This window comes from Mastigoproctus giganteus, chromosome 7 (genome assembly GCF_048544385.1).
Source record: "Mastigoproctus giganteus isolate SK-2022 chromosome 7, ASM4854438v1, whole genome shotgun sequence".
Taxonomy (NCBI): Eukaryota; Metazoa; Arthropoda; class Arachnida; order Uropygi; family Thelyphonidae; genus Mastigoproctus; species Mastigoproctus giganteus.
The window spans coordinates 82,917,002-82,939,847 of NC_143581.1; the positions used below are offsets into that span (position 1 = coordinate 82,917,002).

The 22,846-nt window shown below is 39.4% G+C and overlaps 1 protein-coding gene across 1 annotated transcript in view; it reads right to left on the reverse strand.

Annotated features, from left to right (window-relative positions):
- The window catches only part of LOC150083034 (poly(A)-specific ribonuclease PARN-like), a 504,128-nt gene that overhangs the window by 168,167 nt on the left and 313,115 nt on the right, over positions 1–22,846 (reverse strand). The window contains exon 12 of the mRNA XM_090376989.1: positions 16,511–16,621. Coding sequence (XP_090233115.1) covers positions 16,511–16,621 — 111 coding nt within the window. The remainder of the gene's footprint in view (positions 1–16,510; positions 16,622–22,846) is intronic.

The window sequence follows — 22,846 nt, forward strand, 5'->3', positions numbered from 1 at the left end:
TCGATTTGGGTTTGGAGAGTGATTTGCCTAGCTGGAATCCTTGTGTTAATTAAGATAGCTACACCACCTCGAGCAGAATTGGATGTGTTCCGATCTAGTCGATAGATTGAGTAGTTTTTTATGGAAATGGAAATTTGAGGAGTTAAATAGGTTTCTTGCAGGCAGAAACCAACTGGAGAGTAGCGGTTAATTAAGTAATGAATGTCGTCAATGTTGCCACGAAAGCCTCTGCAATTCCATTGTAAGATGTTAGGCATTACTTGAATTTAGAAGAAGAAGCTGTACCTGACGTGGCTGTCTTATGGCGTTCTGGCTTTGGTTTGTCTCTTTTTGGAAATGTAGGGCGACCTGTGTCCATATCTTCTTCTTCTACAAATATTTCCAGAACTGGATCTTCCTGTTTGGGTGAATACTCTGAATGCATTGATGTGTCCTGAATAATCTTTTTTGTGGATGAATTAAGATTATTTGAAGTAGTAGCAATCACTGGTGGAGGAGGAGATTTTGCTGGAATTTTAAGAGGCGTATTACTGGCTTGGTCTGAGTGCTTCAGGGTATTGGACTCTTGCTGAGAGAGGACAGCTCGAGCCCAGTCGGAGATTGATATGTTATGTGGAATGGTAACATCAGTTTGCGTGGCTATTGTCTGATATTTTTTTGCGATACTGGCATAGGTACGGTTATGTATAATGGGTGCAACTAATTTTCTTGCTTCCTGATAACTAACTTTATTTTCGACTTTATATTGCATAATTTTTTTCTCTGTTTTCCATCTCTCACATGTCTTAGAGTAGGCCGGATGGTTGCCTTTGCAGTTGGGACAGATCATTTCTTTCACTGAACAATCACTTTGAATGTGATCAGAGGATCCACAGTTGGGACAAACTGGGTTGCTTCTGCATGTCGTTTGAGAGTGGCCATACTTTTGGCATTTATAACATCTCAACGGATTTGGTATAAAAGGACGAGTGCGGCAAAGAAGATATCCTGCTTTTATTGATGAGGGCAGATTTGGGCTGTTAAAGGTGAGAATTATATTTCTGGTAGGTATCAGTATATTGTCTCTTTTGACCATAATTCTTTTTACAGCGATGACATTTTGTTCCTTAAGTTCTTCTTTAATTTCTTCCTCCGTCACATTCATCAGGTCCCAGCTAGATATTACACCCTTTGATGTATTTAGGGTTGCATGTGGAGTTACGTTAACTGGAATACCAGCAAATGTTGTCATTTTTAGTAGGTTTTCAGAATGCCTGTGGTTTTGAGTTTCAACAAGTAAGTCCCCTGATTGCAGTCTCTTAACCGTCTTGGGAGACCCTGCAATACTTTCCAGATGTTTTTGGATTAGAAAAGGGGATAGCTTACTGAGAGGCTGTTCTGATAGTGAGTGCATTATTAAAAATGCTGGTAAGTCTGTCACCGAGGGATTTGTTTTCAACCTCTTTGCTTGTGACGAGTCATGTTTATTTTCGGTATCTGGTCGACAGCTTGTCGACTCTATAGTTGGAAACATATTTTTTTCCATGTTGGCTCCTCTTAGCCCCTGGCAGATGGACTTTTCTGCCAAGGTTACCGGCCCCGCCACGGGGAGGCAGGAGCAGTGCCTGGTGTGACCAAGCGAAGTTAGTAGTGATTAGTCTATTAAATATGAAAAAAGAAAGGTTACTTTCCTTTCTTGCTCTCGATCAGTACTTTTGAAAAAAGAGCTGCTATTAAATAAAAGGATTTATTAAGGAGAAGAACGTAAAAGAGAACTAGAATTCACCTTTTGAGAATCGCAGTGAAAGCACAGAGAAATCGCTTAGTCACAATCGCTTGGCACCCGGGGCCCCACTAGGAAGGCTAGGAAGTATTTTATAGTTGAATGAGAAGGCATCTCCGGCAATCAAAAGCATGCCAAGCAAATTCTTGCAGGGACTGGAAATTTTCTCTGGTGCTCAGGAAGTCCAGCTCATTTTCGGGGACAGTGATACTAGTGGAGGGAAGAAGGTTCTGTCGAAGATCTAGGTATTGATGGCACTGGTATAAAATATGTTCCCAGCCTTCTGGTGCCACAAGAACAGAGAAGCGATTCAGTAAGGTTGAAAGTTGCTAGTTTGGCATTAAGGGAACCATGAACAGAGAGTAAGTAGAGAATGTAAAGACCAGGGTGAACCCATTTCTGAGTGGACTCTAACATGGCAAAGGTGACGTTAGGGATGAACTTTAAAGTAACAAGACCCTTAGAGGTGGCGGACCATCTGTCTTGCCAACTCTGCATCAAAATATTCCAACAACATCTTTTCTCTGCCTTGGGATCCACAGTGAGATCGATAGTAACACCAAGGCAAGTAACAGGGACAGAGTGCCTAATGTAGAAGCACAGGCCTCGGTACAGGAGAAAGAGATCGATGGGCAGACAGCCATTAAGGACCTGCAAAGCAGGTGTAGACACAGTCCTACAGGCCCTGCACATTGCTAAAAGCATTTTACATTAAATGCTATGAAGTTTAGTCTGGACCGAAACCTTCTTAACATGCCAGAACCAGGTGGCTGCACCATAGGAACAAATTGTTAGAAACACAGCTTTGTAATATAACCATAGAGAGTGAGAATTAAGACCCCAAGGTTATTTAGACAGACGCAGAAGTGAGAAGGTAAGGTGTTTGACTTTCCGTGAGAGATCTTCCAAGTGTTTAGTAAACTTAAGTTTACTATCAATGATCAGACTAAAAAATTTTAGAGAAGAAACCATGGAAAGTGATTTGTTTTGAAGTTTTACAACAGGTGGCCGTGAAATATTAAGCGAACCCTTAACCAGCATCATTTTGGTTTTCATGGAGGATATGGATAATTTACGGTGGACCATTGAGAGAGATCTGACATGACTAAATTGGTAGTACTTTAAAGAGAGGCATGGGAATTGCCCTGGATCAGCAGAGTGAGATCATCTGCATAAGCCAATTTGGAAGTATAAGGAATGGTTTTAAGAAGCCATTCATCAAGAACCATGTTCCAGACGAGTGGTCCAAGAACAGAGCCCTGGGGGCAGCCCCTAGTGACAGAGCGGAAGACTGAGTTAGATCCAGAAATAACAGAAATTGTACAATTTTCAAAATAACTTCTTAGAAAGTTATAAAGAGGACAATCAGCAGCACGTAAGCGAGCAAACAAACTAGACCACCATAACAGATCAAACTCTGCAGAGATATCAACAAAAATAGCAAGAACGTATTTAGAGCTTGCAGAGTTGACTCGAGAAAGGAATTCAATGACTACTTCTTCAGTTCCTTGTCCAATTCGGGAACCATATTGATCATCTGATACAAGAGAGGTGTTAGTGAAAAGAGAAGCAAATCTTATAGCAATCAATCTTTCAAGTGTTTTGGCCAAATGCAATAACAGAGCAATAGAATGGAAGGACTTGCCACTCAGGGTGTTTGAAGGTTTAGGAATTAGTTTAAGAAGAGCTGTCTTCCAGACAACAGGGAAAGTGCTTTCATTCAGATATTTGTTGAACAGAGTTGGAAGAACTGTTGGACATAGCTTATGGAATTGTTTGATAAAGATGTCCTCATGAAGGTCGAGGCCTGGACAACTAGAGTTGTTAATTTTTAGGACAGCTGTATCCACCTCCAGCTGCGTAAATGGCTGAGATTCATAAGTATTACTGTAGGAGTAATTGAGCTGTCTTATTTGTTGATGAGTAGTCAAGTCATCCTCTGGGCGATCAGAAGGAAGTAGATTGTCCAAGATAGTGTTGATGGTGTCCTTTCAGGTGAGAGTTTCGGTGCTGTTTGCAGGTACCAACCAATAAACAGCAGGGGAATAGGATTTGTTCCTGGTAAGGTGATAAACAAGGCCCCGTGGGTCCCGATTGCCAGTAGAAGTAACCAAGTTCTGCCAAGATTTTATTTTACAGGTGGTGATGGTTTTGATGTATTGTCTTTTGAGAACCTGATATTCTGTTTTAAGACTTTCAACGTCAGGAGGTGGCCAGCTCCTGCGATGTCATTGGTAAGTACGCCTAGCCCAATACACTTGCTGACGAAGCAAAGTAAGTTCTCGGTTCCACCATGGAGTGGGATGGGAAAGACTGAATTTTTCTTTTTGGATGCTTTATAAGCTAATTCAGAAGCTATAAAGTGATTGAATGATGTTTATGGTTTCAATTGGGAAATTAGTGTAGATTGAGTCATTGAACACGTTCCACATGTGTCGAAGAAAATCTTTTAAGGTCCTGTAGTGGAGGATTATACGATTGTGCAGAGCAAGTCATAGAGAAGGTGATTGCACAATGGTCACTTGAGCAAATGTTAGTATTCTATCCAGTCATTAATGTTTGAAGAAACGGTGTAAGAAGTAACAGTGATGTCTATATTTAATCTGACATTTAGAGAGCTGAAGGTATAAGGTGAGCCGGGTTTATTTAGAACCGTCAGCTCATGTGAACGGTCACATGAGCTGCCAGTTCATGTCAGCTCATAGGTGTTCTATGAGTGAACCCTTGTTATCAGTATGGAGTGCCACTGACTGGATTTGGCATTAACATCTGAAATTATGAGTTTGGCGGTACCTACCAAAGAAATAACTTGATTGAGGTAGGAAAGTAGGTGGGCAGTATAGCGAAACTAAAAAGTAAGAGCCATGAGGAGTAGACACACTTATGCAGACAGCGTGTTGATCAGTAAAACTAATTATCTTTACATCCAATTTAGGATTGACTATGACGAAGGCTGTACGTGGTTCAGCATGTTCCGGCTGAATAACCCTAAAAAAGATATGGTATCCAGTCATTTTACCGTGAAAATGGTATGGTTCTTGTAAGGCTATAATATCATATTTAATTTCGTTGGTTACCTTTCGGACTTCATCAGCCACCAATCGGGACCGCTGAGCATTCAGTTGAAGCAGGCTAAGTTCAGAGACTGATTCATCTGCAGATGAAGAACTGGTAAAAGACAATGTATCCATAGTTGGTCCGTTGTCTTATGAGATCCATGGTACACAAAAGTTCTGGGCATTTGGAGTCACAATTTGCCTCATTCATCAGTGGTCCTTAATTGTGCAATCTCTAGAGCTTTTTTATATTCGTGGCAATTAGGATTACGGATGGAGTGCTGAAAGTCTCTTTTACACCTCTTGCAATTTATGCAGCAGGCAGGCTCGTCCTTATGAGGGCATTCTGCATGCATATAACTACTACAGGTTGTTGTTGTTGTTCGGTTTAACGACACAAGGGCTACTACGGCCAAATTGTGTCTCTTCATCGTTAAATCACAAAAGCGTATTGTTAGAGAGATTAAATTATATGCTTCTGTACAAACCAATATGTTTTAGATATAATAAAAGTTCTTCAATATTTGCTTCATTTCCTAAGATGCGAGATAAATCAGGTGATATATTCAATGTAGAGAGTGACTGAAAAGTGTTTGACCGGATGGTTGAATGTAAGGGACAATCAACCAGGAAATGACGGACTGTAAGTTGCGTCTGACAGGATGAGCACTGCGGTGGACTTTCCCCCAATAATAGGAAGAGATGAGTATAGTGAGTGTGTCCAATTCTGAGTCTTGCCAGTACCACTTCCTCTCGTCTATTTCTTCGGAAGCCAGACAGCCACAGCTTTGGATCTTCTTTTATCTGATAAAGTTTATTGTTATGGTCACTTTTCCAGGTCTGTGACCATTTATCATAGCAGGCTTTGCGTATGACTGACTTAAAATCAGAGAAAGGAACCTGAGGATGTTGTGAGAGAGCGGGTTGGGGATGTTTAGCGGCAAAGTCAGCACTTTCATTTCCCGGAATGCCTGAATGGCCAGGGATCCAGCAAAAACTGATTGACTGATTGGACACACTGCAAGCGAATAGCTGGGAATGAATCTGTTTCAATGTAGGGTGAGAAATGGAGGAATTCTTCCTTATGGCAGAGACAGCACTAAGAGAATCTGTGTAAATTATGGCAGATGAGATGGAAAGCTCAATTATCTTACTAAGCGCTAACTTAATGGCATATAATTCAGCTGTGAAGACGCTGCAAGCAAGCGGTAGTGTGGCTGAACTTGTAAATAAAGGAAAAACTGCCGCAGCACCTACCATACTCTCAGTTTTTGAACCATCCGTATAAATTTTACAGGCATGGTTGTCCGTAGCATGAGCTGAATGTAACTGTCTGATATTGCAGGAAGGTATATTTTTCCCCCACTGGAGAAAGTATGTATCTTGAAAGACAGACACATATGTCCAAGGAGCAACAGGTGTAGTTGTGTCTTGGAAAATGTCATTTAAATTGATATTCCAAGTCTGAACAAGTTCTTTGATCCTGAGAGAGGCGGGTCTATTTTCATTTGGTTTGCTCTCGTAGAAGGCATCCCAACGAGTATTATAGAGATACAACCAACTTGGGTGCGATGGTAGACTCTGGATCTTAGCAGCGTAGTGAAGCAGTAGTGTTTTTCTACGCAGGTGTAATGGGGGATCATGCGCTTCAATATATAGACTTTGGATCGGAGAAGTCCTGAAAGCTCCCAGCGCAGTTCTCAGAGCACTGTGGTGGATCATATTTAGCTGTTTTAAAGTAGTGCTCCTGGCAGAGTCATACACTGGACAACCATAATCTAGTCGTGAACGGATTAAACTTCTATAGAGATGCAGCAAAGTACACCGATCAGCTCCCCATGACATAGATGAGACAGAACGAAGTATATTCAAATGCCTTAAACAAGTAGTTCTCAAATAAGTGATGTGAGCTTGTAAATTTAGTTTGCTGTCTAATAGTAGTCCAAGAAATTTAACGGTATTAACAAGCGGGATTGGAGTATTGTTTATTTGCAGTTCAGGTTCGGGATGGAGAGTTCGCTTCTTGCAAAAGTGACAGTGCATTTCTTTTCTGACAGTCTGTAACCGTTCAGTGAAGTCCAGGTTTCTATTTTGGTTATGGCAAGTTGTAGCTGCCGTTCAATGGTATTCATACTTTGAGATTGACAGGAAATGGTAAGGTCATCTGCATACATATACGTTTGTACAGTTTTTGGGATATCTCGTGTCATGCTGCTAACTCTGATTGAAAACAGTGTTGGACTGAGTATTGATCCCTGTGGGACTCCCTCTTCCTGAATGTGAGATGTAGAGAGGATGTTTTTGTACCGGACTTGAAAAGAGCGCAATTGCAGGAAATTTTGAATTATTTCCGGCAAATGGCCCCGAAGCCCCAGATGGTAAAGGTCCCTAATAATACCATGGCGCCATGTTGTATCAAATGCCTTTTCAAGATCTAAATTGACCATGACTAGATGTTGTTTCATGACAAAGGCATTGCGGATATGAGATTCGGCTTTGATAAGCACGTCCAGTGTTGATCTGTTTTTCCGAAAGCCATATTGTTGTTCTGGAAGAAGATTCTGACTCCAGGATGTAGGCGAGTCTAGTATGAACCATCCTTTCGAAAATTTTTCCCATGCAGCTCGTAAGAGATATTGGCCTGTAATTTTCAACACAGGAAGGATCTTTTCCTGGTTTTGGTAAGGCAATAACGAACGAATGGCGCCATGAAGAAGGATAGGCATTTTCAGTGAAGATCCGATTATAAAAAATTAATAGAGTTCTCAAGTCTTCATCAAGTAAATGCTTTAGCATAACGTAGTGAACTCCATCTGGTCCTGCAGCGCTATTGGAAGATCTGTTTAATGATTCTTGCAGTTCTATTAATGTAAATGGTTGGTTGTACGACAGTGAGCGGCGCGTGAAGAAGTTGATTTTATACCGTTCTGCACCTGCTTTGATGTTCTGAAAGGCGGACGCATAGGTGGCAGAAGCTGAGATTTTTGCAAATGATTCTGCTAATGCATTTCCAACTTCTTCAGGAGTAGAAATGTCTTTCCCTCTCCAATGAAGTATCGGAGAGGGCAGCCGAGAAAATTTGCCATTTAATGCCTGTATTCTTTTCCAGATGACCCGTGTATCCGTGTCTTTGGTAATGGTTGAGGCAAAAGCAATCCAAGAATCCCGTTTCGCTTTCCGCCTAACTTGTCTAGCTTTTGCTTTGAGTCTTTTATAAGAAATTAGGTTACTAGTGGTGGGATACTTGCGGAAATTATTCCAAGCACGGTTTTTTTCCTGTTTGGCAATTAAACAATCTGTATTCCACCAGTTATTTCTGTGTTTGTGATAAGGCGTGGATTTTGGAATGGAAGCATTAGCTGCAGTGAGAATCTGATTGGTTATATAAGTATTTACTTCATCAATATGTTGTCTTTGAACATAACATCTGTCTAACAGTATTTGGGCAGAATATCCTTCCCAATTTGCCTTTTTAAACTGCCAGTTGGATCGTTGAACAGGATTCGGAGTTACTCTTGTTTGTAGTGAGCAAATAATTGGAAAGTGATCACTGTTAAAGGGATCAGTTAATACTGACCATGTCATGATTGGAAAGACAGAGGGTGAACAAATTGATAAGTCTATTGCAGAAACAGATCCTGTTGCTAGGTGTATGTAAGTAGGAGATCCAGAATTTAATAAATTAAGACCATTATTGTTCATGAATTCCTCCACCAATTTGCCTCTTCTATCCATTGTAGCAGACCCCCACAATGGATGATGTCCATTAAAGTCACCAAAGAGACAAATTGGAGTTGGGAGTTGTGAAATCAGGCTGTCAAGTTCTGAATGAGGAAGTGGTAGAGAGGGTGAAATGTAGATGGAAACAATGGTAACTGAAATACCAACTGCAATACGAGCTGCGACAACTTCTAGAGTGGTTCTCAATTGGATCGGCCTGGATGGAATGCCAGAGTTAACAAGAATAGCTACTCCGCCACGAGCAGCAGAGTTTGAACTCCTGTCTCGTCTATATATCACATAATTTGAGAATTTTGGTGAAATTTGGGGTGACAAGAAAGTTTCCTGTAGGCATACACCTATGGGATTGAATTGAGCTAGTAAATCCCTTAAGTCATCAGAATGACTACTTAGTCCTCTGCAGTTCCATTGTATGATGTTATACATTATTTAGATTTAGCTGAGGATGATTTGTCTGACTGTTTTTTGTTCGTGGGACATTTTTTCCGGTCTTTTTTTGGGAATGTGGGGCGTCCAATATCCATGGTGTCATCTGCATGGAGTTCTAGAATGGGCTCCTCATTACGTAGCAGCTCATCTACATCCATATTATTGGTAGGCGCTTCCATTTTTTTTGAGACTGAGTGAGATTTTAATTGTTCTTTTTCAATCGAGACCAATGGGGTATGAGTAGGGATACTGATTGGAGTATTTGTGGCTTCGCTAGTTTTTTTTGGAGGATTATGAGAATTATCTTTTTTAGAGGTTGAAAGTGTAACTTTAAGCCAATTCGCTAGAGAGGTGTTAGGCGGAACTGATACATCCGTTTGAGCTGCAGAAAAAACAAAGTTTCTAGTTCGAGCTGCATAAGAACGACCACTAGGCATGGTCGACATAACTTGTCTACGTGCCTCAGGAAACGTGACTTTATTTTCAATTTTGTATTTTTGTATTTTCTTTCCTGTTATCCATAGCTCACAAGTTTTGGAAAAGGCTGGATGGCTTCCTTTGCAGTTTGGACAAACAGGAGTTTTGACTGAACAATCCGCTTGGGTGTGATCTTTAGAGCCACAGATGGGACATGTGGCTTCCCCGCGACAAGCCTGCTGGGAATGGCCGTATTTCTGACATTTAAAGCAACGAACAGGATTTGGGATGTATGGTCGAATCCGGCAGTTTAAATAACCAGCTTTAATACAGGATGGTAAGTCTGGAGTGCTAAATGTCAGAATGATGGATCTTGTTGGAGTAAGATTTCCATCTTTGTCATGATCCGTTTTACATTTACTACTTTCTGACTGCTGAGTTCTTGGAGTAGTTCTTCTTCGGAGACTGTAATTAGGTCCCACTTGCTGATGACACCTTTTGATGAATTTAGAGTTTTGTGGGGAGTAATTTCTACTGTCAACCCACCAAATGTTGTTGTTTTTAACAGCCGCTCAGAATGTTTAGAGGTGGCTGTTTCTATCAGAAGGTCTCCGGATTGCAGTCTTTTAACCATTTTTGGTGATCCTGCAATTGACTCCAAGATTTTCTGAATTAAGAATGGTGACAACTTACCCACAGGTTGGGCGGCCAGGGAATGAATCACCAGGAAGTTTGGGCAATCGTCATGACATTCTGCTTCTCTTCGCAGTCTTTTAGGTTGACTTGAGTCATGGTCAGGGTTGGAATCTTCCGCTCTTGAGCTCAAAGGCTCTAAGTTTGGATAATGATTTTTATCCATGCTTGCTCCTTTTTGCCCTGGGGGTTTGCCTTTACCACCCAGGTTACCGGCCCCGCCACGGGGAGGCAGGAGCAGTGCCGCTTGGTGGCCAAGCGTAGAGTTAGTAAGTTAGTACGGCTAGCTAAATTAAAGAAAAAGGTACTTGCCTTCTTCTGGGCTCTCTTCTTAGTGTTTTTAAGTAAGTAGAGCTACTTAACAGAAAATTTTAATTCTAAGAGAAAAACAAGGAAAACTCTGTCACTTGGAGGAAAAACGCTTCATACACATGCAAGAATCGCTTGGCCACGGAAACGCTTGGCACCCGGGGCCAACTACTACAGGCACAATGTCACAGGATGAGGAGTTATGGGTACATCATTGTATTGTGTGCCCATATCCCAAGCACAAAAAGCACTTAGTAACTATTGTAAATGGCCCATGTGAGCTACAAGCAAGAAATATTCTGTCTATTGACAAAATACACCTATAAATTTTTGGGGGAAAACTGATTACCCAGTGTACCAATGACAAGGACCTTGACTTAGTTGTGAATCTGAATGAAGTTTCTTTCTTAATCTCCTCCATTGTAAAGTTGTAGTCAGCTAGATTTTTATTATACAGTTCTTCTATTATGCCCTCCTTACGTAGATCCTTGGGCACGTCGTAGATAATTATGGAAGGGTTACTTTTTTTTTAGGAACTCCCGTAGAGATTCCTGCAGAAGACAAGGAATCAGATGTTAGATACTAATTAAGTCCGACTTAGAGGCCGTTTCCAAAATTACACTTTTGTTGCGTGCTAATTTGATTGATTTTATTTTGACTGTTTGAAATTCTGTCTTCAGAGTATTGGTTACCAAGGTTTTTACATCAGCGCTGGTTTTAACATTGATGTTCTCTAAGGCTCTAAGTACCATTACATTCCCACTAGGTTTAGCTATTTGTTCCTTCAGCGTGGGTCTATTTTGGGCTACATCAGCATAAGATCTAACAGAAGGGGCTCCCTGTAACAGGAGGTCCTCATGTTGCACTTTCCTATCAGCAGGGGCCTGAACTTCTGGCTCTTTTACATAATCTGTTTTATTTGGAGTCATTGTGGAAAAGGTTTGTATTATTTTGTCTAAAAGATTAGCTCGCATATTTATTTCATGATTAGTGGCCTTCAATTTTTCATTTTCTATCAGGAGGGCTGTTGTTACTTTCTCAAGTTTGGACCATTTGTCCATAATAGCATCTCCTGCCTTTTTAGTTAAGTTGGTCTCTCCCAAAACAAAGCTCCTCATATCTTTACACATTTTTGAAATCACCTCATAGACCGAAGATGCGTCCTGAGTAATATCTAATTCTTCAATTGTTTTGTTATCTTCAGAATTTGTGGTTGTCCCAGCTTTTTGATCAGTAGATAAACCACCAGCAATATCTTTCTCAGGAGACGATTGTAGCATTTTGGGAAGCAATAAAGGGGAGCTGTCGTTTCCTCCCTTAGACATATCTGTAGGTTTTCTGACACCAGTATTCTTTCCATCGAATATTGATTGATTCCCTATCCCATGCTATCCAACACAAATTCAATATTAAAGTAGGATATGCTGTCCTGAGAAAAGAAACTATGTAACTAGACACAAGTTACAGTAAAGGTGACAATTTGGTGTAGTGATCACCAGTAAGGGATTAGACAAGGAAATCTGTCAACCTCATTTGTTTATTTTCATAGCGTGTATGTCAGACAAAAGGCTAGCTCAAGTTTCACTTGCTATTATCCTACGATGTGCGGGGGTGAGGATAAATGGGATGCTTTAGCAGACTATGGACGTCCTGTCCAGGTCACACAGCCTGTTCTGGGACATGCGTGTGGAGAACTGTTGGGACAATGGCCGAACACGCTGGTAAAGCAATTATAGCGAAGAGCATGCAGAAATTTAAACAGTACTTATCTTTTGTCCATGCTTAAAACTAAATGGTCGCATCTGGCATTTGCACAAGTCCTTCTTGAAGTAGTAGCACTGAAAAGTAACTAAATACTGCTTCCTTAATAAACAAAACTAAAAACACATAGTGCTGTTAGGAAACTACGGATGCAGAATATTATTATTAACCATGTGGTGCAAGGAAGCCTGAGGCTTGTGCTGCACCAGCCAAAAAAAAAAAATTCCCGAGTTACCCTGAGAGAGAGAGTCATAAGAAGAAAGGAATCACCAAAAAAGATGATGATGATATCCAGCTGAGGACCCTGAGTTTGCCAAGCCCATACTCACCAGATGTGAGACCCTGAGGTTAATGAATATGGTGATTATAATGCAAACAGAGAGGAAAGACACGAGAAGAGGTGATGGGGAAGGGGGTTGGAGACATGCTTTTAAGAAAAAATATTCAAACAGTACAACTACTACACACAAGTTGCAAGTGTAATATTGATACAGCCTGGTTTGACATATATACTGAGAAAACAAAAGTGAGAGTCTTTTACAGGCCAAATTATTCTGATAAGTATAATGAAAATTATACAGAAAAGAGTAGGCAAGCAAAATCAGAATGTTTTATCAAGCGTCACGTTACTTTCTGGATATCAGTGGAAGCTTGTGGGTTGTCAGCTCATTCAGTAGCAAAAAATTTCTCGATTTGTTGAATTGGTTTGGGTTTTATTGACACACCAGCAATTAAGGCTATAAGTGCCAAAACCAGGTAATGGAAAAGATAACCATTAAAAGATTTCAGTAACCTAACAAATTAGATCACTATGTCAAAAAGGTATAATGATAAAAGTATGTCTGTAAGGTATAAAAGGTACACTTTTAAATAAGATGTAAAAAAAGATTTATAGCTTTTAAATAATTAAAAATGGCTGACGTGTTCATTTCTAGATAAAAGCTCATTCAGATGGCTAAAAGCAGTAAAATATAAAACATGTATTTTAAACATCTGACATATTTTAACTACGAATATCCATGTCTATGACATGGATATTCGTGGTTAAAATATATCAGATGGTTAAAAGATTGTTACAATTCTCACACAGAGGGGAGTTATCAGCCCTCAGCAGGAATGAATGCATAAGATGATAATGTCTTATGTGGAGGCATGCAAGAACTTCCTCTTTCTGGTTCCTGCAGATACAACTTAATCTGATACAACTTGTTTGTGACCTGTACATGCCATGATTGTTGCCATTGGGAGTGTAGTGCATTTCTTACCACTTGCCTATAGTCTGTATAGGGGACCAGCAGGTTTGATTGCTTTTGGATTGTGCTGATTTGGTTGCAGCATCTGCCAGATCTCTACCCCTGATCCCATTATGGCTTGTTTGGGATCCAGCGGAAGCAGTTATCAACTGTAGCTTTCATATCAAATATCAAATGTAGTTTCCGTCTTTGACAAAGCCCGTAATGCACCCAGAGAATCTGTGTAAACCACAAACTGTTGAAATTATTAGTTTTAATCTGGTCCAAAGCAATCTCTGTAGCATGCCACTCTGCAGTGTATATACTGCACTTGTGGGGAATCTCCTCAGATACCATGTTATCTGGGAAAACTGCAATGGATCCCATAGATAACTGATTTTGAGCCATTAGTGAAGAAAGGCTAGAAATCAGAGTAAGCAGATCAATGGGAAGCATAGAGTTGTAAGTAGACATAGTGAAGTGCTAGTCTTCTCCACCATCCATCATTAATGGAGAAGTTGCATGGCAGAAAGTAAGCATGCCAGGATGGAAAGGGTTGTCTTGGTGACTGGGTAACATTGTCCACCATGATGCTAAGCTCTCTGAACAGCACACCAGAAAAAAAGTTTTCAAATAACATCACCAGGGGGAGTGGTGACACCATTGCACTGTATGAACTATAGCTGAGTTCATACAGTTAAGCAGCATCTTGTATGCAAAGGAATTTAACAAAGTGGGCAGAAAGCAAGAATGCACTGATACACAACTTATATGTGAACCTCAAACTGTATGCAAAGGAAAAGCACATGAAAGAAGGAATTTGTGAATGCAGTCAGTGTGCTGAGGAGTGGCACTTCATCTTTGAAAGATAAAGCAATACTTGTAAACTGTTTCACTAGAACAATAGAACTACACCATCAGTACTAAGGGAATTTCCTGATGAAAGTGAGAAGCCGCTGTACAAAATGCTTCATGCACAACAGCTCTTCACTAATGATGAAAGTGTATGGATGACATCCGCTCTGCAGATCCCTGCACACATTGAACTCTATGATGGAATATCTTATGAATGGATGCACCACATTTTTATTTACAATGATGTGAATACACCCAACCGAAAATGTGGGCAAAGGAAAATCCTCCCACAGTACATGAAGCAACATTTATGCAACATCATGGCATACATATGCCATGATGTTGATATAAGTGTTGAAAATGCTATCTGTTGCTATCATCATATTACTGAAAATAACTTCAATGACTTGTATAATGCTGGAACCACATTTTCTCATGTTGGTGTCATTAGGGAGTTACTTTTGCATTTTGTTTGCATTTTGCATTTTCCATTTTTATGTAATTTCAGTTCCATATTTAAATAGTGCATTTTAAAGGTAAGTCAGTGCTCTATTTGAATATAATTATTTTAATATAATCAAATGTTACATTTTCATAACTTAAAGAAGTAATGCAGGGCATATAATGTGATTTTTTTTTACTTTCACAATGATTAACCCAAAGTTGGGCATACAGGGGGCTTGAAAATCTTGTGTAACTTTCAGCAACATACTGCAGTTGCCATGATTGCAACACTGGGGTACCTACAAGCCCACCGATGATAGGCCAACTAGTCTTGAAATGGTGCCGTCTGGGTAGTGGTATCCCCCTGAGAATAAGTAACAATAGTCTTCTCTATTGATGAAGTGTTACTTATTCGAAGTAGTGCAATACGTAGTAAATTGTTGTGAAGAAATAGTCACAATATGAGATACAATAAAATCAATGTCATTCATACTACTTTTGCAGTTTTTATTATGGATAAATTATGCTGATTTCACTGCTATTTTTAGTGTATTACTAATCTGTAACATATTATGCCTTGTAGCATTTAGTTTATTAGTATAGCAATGGTATGGAGTGCTGAAAGTAGATTTTGCCCAGGGGCTTCACTTTAACCTTGAGCCAATGCAGTAAGAAACCATAATGTTCTGAAAATTGTAACATATACTTATTAATTACTTAAAGTGTCTAAATTATGCTTTCACAATGCAGCATTGTGAAATTAGTTGTCCCTGCATGTCCTTCAGCTCTCTGATTTTGAATGTCTACGAACTGTGTATTCTATGATTGGGCTGCTAGTTTTTGGAATAAAAAAAAATTATTTGCTTTTGTGGGGAAGGAAAGCAATCATTTGAGATCAGCATGGCCAGTGTTAAAAAAGAAGCCAACAACAGTTCTTCCCATCCCACTGGGAATTAAATTTAAGCCTTTTCCACACAATGTGGGAGAGGGGCAAATCTATCCACCTGCAAGAGTGCTGCTGCTGGCTGGTTGCTTGCTGGGTAACAATTTCTTCTTAGCCAGCAAGCAAGTTACAGGAGAGTTGTAGCACAAGATGTAATGCATAAACATTCCACAACTTCAGACAGTTTGCAACTATTATGATAATTAAGGTACACACTATGGCAATCAAAATGAGCATGCTGTATTTTTGAATGGTAGCATATTAAAATCCTTTATAAGGTGATCCAAAAGCAAACTGGATAAAGAAATTACGTATTGACATCACTCCACTCACTCAGAGAGTAGAGTGATGCCAATATGTAACTTTAAACTACTATTCACACAAATACTTAAAGTTATTATTTGTATTTTTTTATTTATTTTTTTTTATTTTTTTGAAATTTATATATTTATTTCATTATAAAAAAGTGTACGGTATCCATTGTACCATATCTTTTTAATTTTGTGGTGATCTATAATTTATCTTTATTTAGTACTTCTAAATAAAGAATAAAATTATTATATAGGTATACATTAAAAGGTCAAAAACCGCTGTGTTAGGTATTTCTTTTGGCCTAGGGGCAGCGTGAAAAAATTACAGGGACACTAAGGGCGCCGTGAACCGAGAAAGTTTGGGAACCTCTGAGCTAAGCTAACAAGAATGACAATTATTGTTGCTAACCTAGTCTTGTTAATAGCATAAGACTACTCAAATCAACAGTCCTTTCCTGGTTCAACTATATGAAAATTGGCTAATTCTCTGACTGGAAAAATGTCTACTCTCATTTTTATAAAATTATAAATAAATGTCATAGAATTAAAATTCTCACCTAGACGATTAGCCAAGCCAACAAAACAAACTCCTGTAATAAAAGCATCATATCCTGCTTCATGCAGCTGTTCACTATCTACACAATAGCCTTTGAATCCATCACTTGGTTCTGTAAAGAGTTACAAAAACACAAACACATTAAAAACTTTTGAAAACACATGTATACAGTATGTTAATCTTTAACTGGTGGGCTATAAAGGTCATTCCATTTTTTTCTTTTCATGCCTTCCCTCCATTGCCTCTACACTTTCAAATCAGATGGTCCCTTGTTTACCATCAACTTGGGAAACATGAATATTGAGGATATGTTTTTGTATCCTAAATGTGCATTGTTACATTCAGATGAATTCTGAAAACATGACACTGAGTAAAAAACCCATGGCAATCAAACACTCTTCGACACTCTTGTACCATGCTTATGGTACAAGAGTGTTGAAACAGCTAGTGTTTGAAGTAGTTACAGATTATTTGCTCACATTCTTCATGTGGTATTTTCTGTCTATGATTATGTGGTGTTGAGGTTGACTTGACTGCACTATCACTTTGCTACGAATTTTAATATGACCTGGTACTCAACAGAAACATATTTCCTTTCTGCAGTGAATATAAATATGGAACCAATGATTTGCAAGAAGTCAGGGTGAGGAGGCACTAAAGGGTTTCTTAGTGAATGAAATGATCTTTGGAAATCTGTGCATATTATTCATTTCTTATGTTCTACAGCTAAATATATTGCTGTTAATTCTAACAGTTTTCTGCTGTGTTCAGTAGGTAATTAATTTTGATAAAATTATATCAGCAAAGACTGTACCTATTCCTACTTGGGATTTTCTCTTAGATCCATCTGTATACATAGTAATGAAGTAGAAGTAATGGTCATTAAAGGTGGCATGCAGATGTAAAATACACTTTGGGTAGAATACACTTTTGGCAGTGTATTTTTGCTCTACTTCTGAAATATAGAGTGCAATATGGTGGAGTCGAGTCCAAGGTGGATGCTGGAACTTAGGAGGGGGGTTGCAATGCTGCCTACTAGTGCTTGCTGACGTGATATTCTTTAAAGGTCTATCGAAGAAAGACTAGTTTTGATATGAAGTTTCCCAGTGTGGCATGAATAATATTGCCCAATTTGAGTGCTGAGGTAAGATCATATTTTAGATACATACCGCAACTTTAGTTGTCTCCTAATCAAGAGTGAAGGTTTGTATGCTTCAGTGTCTATACAGACTATGAATTGGTGAAGTATGAAAAGCTCCAATGAGATATGTAAAGCACTGCGATAGACCAGATCAAGCCAGCAAAGAACACCGTGTCTAGCGAACTAGTGCCAGACATATGCAAAGCATAACATTTATTGGAGGCAATAAGATGATACTGAGCTCAGTAATCATTTATGACAAACAAACAAATAAACAACATATGATGGGATGGGGAAAATTCGAAATGAATGCAGTTTGCGCAATATAGTCTTGGGCTTTTACATCGATATAATGAAGCCTAATGGTATTGCTAAGCCCATTCCTCAAGGTCTTGTAGATGTAGTGATGGTGTAGCATATGTCCTGGTTTTCACACAGTTACAAAGAAAAAGGTCAAAAGGCATAGAGACTAGTGCTACAGCTGGTTATGGTATGGGACTGACAGGTGAAATCCACTATTGTTTAAAGTTTATGTTATGAATGGTCATACTGAATGCATAGTAATTTCAGATTTCTTCTAAATTCTGATGTTCTTCCAAGTGTCATTTTTAATACAGTGCATTCCGGTTAATTGGGCCACCGGTTAATCGGGGCAGCCGCTTATTTGGGGCAAATTATGAAGAACAGAAACAAAACAAACATTTAGCCTGAATTTGTTCCGCTTATTTGGGCCAACTCGCCACTTAATTGGGGCAATGAAGGTCTTGATTGAACAATAAACTATATTTAGATGGCGCGCACAAACATCTAAATATAGTTTATTAGGCCTGACGTAGCCCAGTGGTCAGGAGCGAGAGTGCATCACACGCGTTCTTTGAGTGGACCGGGGTTCAAGCCCGTGACTACTAAATACGATAATTGGCGATTTATTGTAAACTCTACTGACTTGGTTGTCGTGCCGGAGTATAAACAGAAAATTTTTTTATTGAACAATAAACTAATTTAGATGGTTCATAACAAAGAGATCATTTGGGCAGCAGCGGAATAAGTTATTGCGAAGTCGTGCTGTGCAGTGGTTGTTTTATGTTTGTTCTGTGTTGTGGTAATCGGATTCTGAAGAAAGTTTGCTTGCAGTTGTTTACGATCACACTCGGTACATATGTATACATCTTGTGGGTTAGAATAGATTAAAAACTGTACCAAACAGTGCACTGATTTTGGTTTCCCCCCTCCCCTTTTTTTCAGTACATTTAAGACCGCTATCAAGATGCCACGTAAAGATTTGTCACTTTCAGAAAAAAACGCTATTCTTGACAAGATAAAAAGTCAACCTCCTAACATCAGTCATCGTCAGCTAGCGGAGATAATAAAGGTCCCAAAATCTACAATTTCACGACTGCTACAGCAACAAGAAAAACTTAGAGAGAAGTGGACATTGCGCGTGGATTTAAAGAAAACATCTCATAAGCGAAAGAGGGAAGGCAAAGATCCAGACGTCAAAGATGCTTTGAATCAATGGTTTTCCACTGTATCTAAACGAGAGGTGCGTGTAAGCGGCCCTATGCTAAAAAAAAAAATCAGAAGAGTTGGCCAAAAAGCTAGGTCACGTAAATTTCAAAGCGACGGATGGTTGGTTGACTCAATGGAAGTGTAGACATGACATTAGTTACAAAAAAGCACATGGCGAGAAGGACAGTGCTGATGCTACGAGTGCTGAGCAATGGAAATGTGAAAAACTGCCAGAGTTGCTTAAAAAATTTAGTGGGGATGACATTTACATTTACAATGTCGATGAAACAGGTCTATATTATCGTGCTACGCCGGATGGTTCCCTCAGCTATCAACACATAACATTGTCTGGTTCAAAGAAAGCAATGGATCGTGTAACAGTGTTGTGCTGCTCAAACATGTCAGGAAATAATAAACTCAAACTTTTGATTATTGGTAAAAGTGCCAAACCTCGTTGTTTCAAGGGGCTTACAATAGGCAGTTTGCCAGTTTCGTATTATGCCAATAAGAAGGCGTGGATGACCACATATATTTTTGCGCAATGGCTAATGAACTGGGACACGGAACTGCAACGGAAGTCCAGAAAAATTCTGTTGGTATTGGACAACTGCACCGCACACTCTAATGTAGCTGGTTTAAAAAATATTGAACTGGAATTTTTACCCCCTAACACCACATCCCGATACAGCCTATGGACGCGGGAATTATAAAAAATTTGAAGACCTATTATCGCAGAAAGCTGGTTAATCACATCCTTGAAGCAATTGAGGAAAATCTGCTGACATCATCTTCGAAATCAATAGAGGTTATTGCAAAAGTTTCAATGTTAAAAGCTGTACAATTTATTGCCGATAATTGGCGAGTAATAACCAGTAAAACAATTCCGAATTGTTTTGCTAAATGTGGTTTCACGACTAATTGTGATTCAGACACGATAAGCTGTACAGAAAATGAAATGGCTTTGGAACTGCAACAGGTCCAAAATTGTGAAGAATTTTTAACGATTGACGATAACCTTCAATGCCACGATGAAAATGAAGATTATGAGGAAACGATTATTGAACAAATTGCGGCAAAACACTCAGAGACACCAAAAGACCAAGAAAATGATGACGATGATATACCTAAGCGAGTGACTAACCAGAATGCCAGGAAATGTATCGCTAAATTGAGATGTTATTTCATGCAGGAAGGCAATGAAGGCAGTCCTTTATCAGCATTAGATACCTGCGCCGACTTTGTTCAATTGCAGTCCATAAAGAGGACACGTCAGGGTACACTTCATAATTTTTCAAAGTAAGAACCCTTAAGTAATGTGTAACCTCTGCCTGACACAGACATTATTCTGTACTGTATCTTCATTTTACACATGTACATACGTACACATTTTGTTTGCTTTTAGCTTTAGTTATTTTTAAATAAATGTTTGTACCAATATAACTTAAATACAGTGTGCTTTCTTTAAATACCACATTCCCTTTATTTTATTCATACCTTTTTTGCCTCCGTTAAAATGTGCTTTTCAGCTCATTAAAATTTCGCTTAATTGGGCCAAAGTGATCTCTCCTGATGAGTCCCAATTAACCGGAATCGACTGTACCATAATAAATTTCCTTTTATACATATACTCTGTAAGGACACTAGCCTGAGGAGTTTGACTTTGCCATAACTGTTTTATTAAAGCTGACATTACAGTGCAACAGTTCAAAACAGACAGAGTATATTTTAGGTCAGAATACAGGCTCTGTAGAAGCTTAGTTGCCACAAGCATCTAATTGGTCCACTTGACATCGATGGTTCAACTGTTGATGATCCTGCTCAGATAGCAAACAAACTGAATGAGTATTTTGCATCTACATTCACACGTGAGGAATTATTAAGGTTTGAAAATGGCAGAAGGTTATCAAATTGTAGCAAGATACTTATTGATTTTGTAATAACTGAGCAAAGTGGAAGAGAAATTGTTGAAGTTAAACGTAAGAAAAGCACCTGGGGTGGATGGGATTTATCCAGTTATATTAAAGGAGGCGGCAAAGCAACTAAGCAAACCCTTAGCCATAATTATGAGAGCATCCTTGGACTCAGGGGAGCTTCCCACGGACTGGAGATGTGCAAATGTATCCCCAATTCACAAAGGGGGATACGAGTAATTACAGACTAGTTAGTTTAACTTCTGTTCCGGGTAAAATAATGGAGTCGCTGGTTAAAGATGCATTGCAGGATCATCTAGACAATTTTTTTTTTTTCATTTGGTAGTTGTTGGCGCATCGGCTTCTGTGGCCATATTGCACTTCACAAGGTTTTTGCAGTACATTGATCCAAGCCCGAGGCGGGAATCGAACCCGCGACCTTTGGGTTGCCGGGCAGGTACTTTACCCACTCGGCTAGCCTGGTCGGCACATCATCATCTAGACAAGACTGCAGCAATAATTCAGACACAGCATGGGTTTGTTAAGTTAAAGTCTTGTCTGACAAATTTGATAGGATATTATGATGTGGTTACAAAGGAACTGGATGCAAAAAATAATTTTGATATCATATATTTGGATTTCAGGAAAGCTTTTGACACTGTTGCGCATGGAAGACTATTGTACAAACTGGAGCAGAATGGTATTACGGGTAAGTTGCTACAATGGATAAAAGGATGGTTAAGTGCCAGAAGACAGAGGGTGGTAATCAATGGGTGCTGCTCTTCTTGGACTAATGTTATTAGCGGAGTCCCACAGGGTTCGGTGTTAGGTCCACTGTTGTTTTGTATATTTATCAATGATATTGATGAAGGTATATCAGGATTAATGTCAAAGTTTGCAGATGATACAAAGGTTGGCAGGGTTGTTAATGACAGTAATGGCAGTGTGCTACTGCAACAGGATCTAGATAATTTGGGCAGATGGGCAAGTGGCAACTGAACTTTAAACCTTGACAAATGCAAAGTACTGCATATGGGTAGAAGTAACCCCAGAGAAACGTACCAACTGTGTGGTACTACACTTAAGGTGGTAGAAAATGAAAAAGACCTTGGAGTAATTGTGCAGGCAGATATGAAGTTTTCTGAGCAATGCAGACAGGCTGCCAGTGCAGATCATGGAGTTTTATCAATGATATATAGGAATTTTGCTAGCAGGGAAAAGGAGGTGATTATCCCTCTGTATAAGGCAATGGTCAGGCCACGCCTTGAGTACTGCGTACAGGTCTGGAGGCCTCATTTTAGGAAGGATGTAGATTTACTTGAGCGTGTACAGAGAAGGGCAACAAGATTGGTGACGGGAATGAAGGGATCCTCTTACCAAGAGAGGCTTAAGTTCTGCAAATTGCAGTGGCTGGAGACTAGGCACCTGTGCGGCAATCTGATTGAGGTATATAAGGCATTGAATGGGTTGAGCACGCTGAATTCTGATGGGATCCTTCCACTTGTTCAGATTACGAACCTAAGGGGGCATAAATTCAAATTAAGAAAAGACAGATGTAGAACAGATGTGCGGAAATTTGCCTTTAGCCAGCGGGTGGTTAATTGCTGGAACAAACTTCCATCTGTCGTTGTGGAAGTTGATAGGTTGAATAAATTTAAGGAGTAACAGGACAGGCATTTGGAGGGAATAGTGTGATTTTTTTTTTTTTTTTTTTTTTGTTGGCTGATGCTGCATAAGCTCATACATTTGCTTTCTTGCATCACATGCCACTACTACT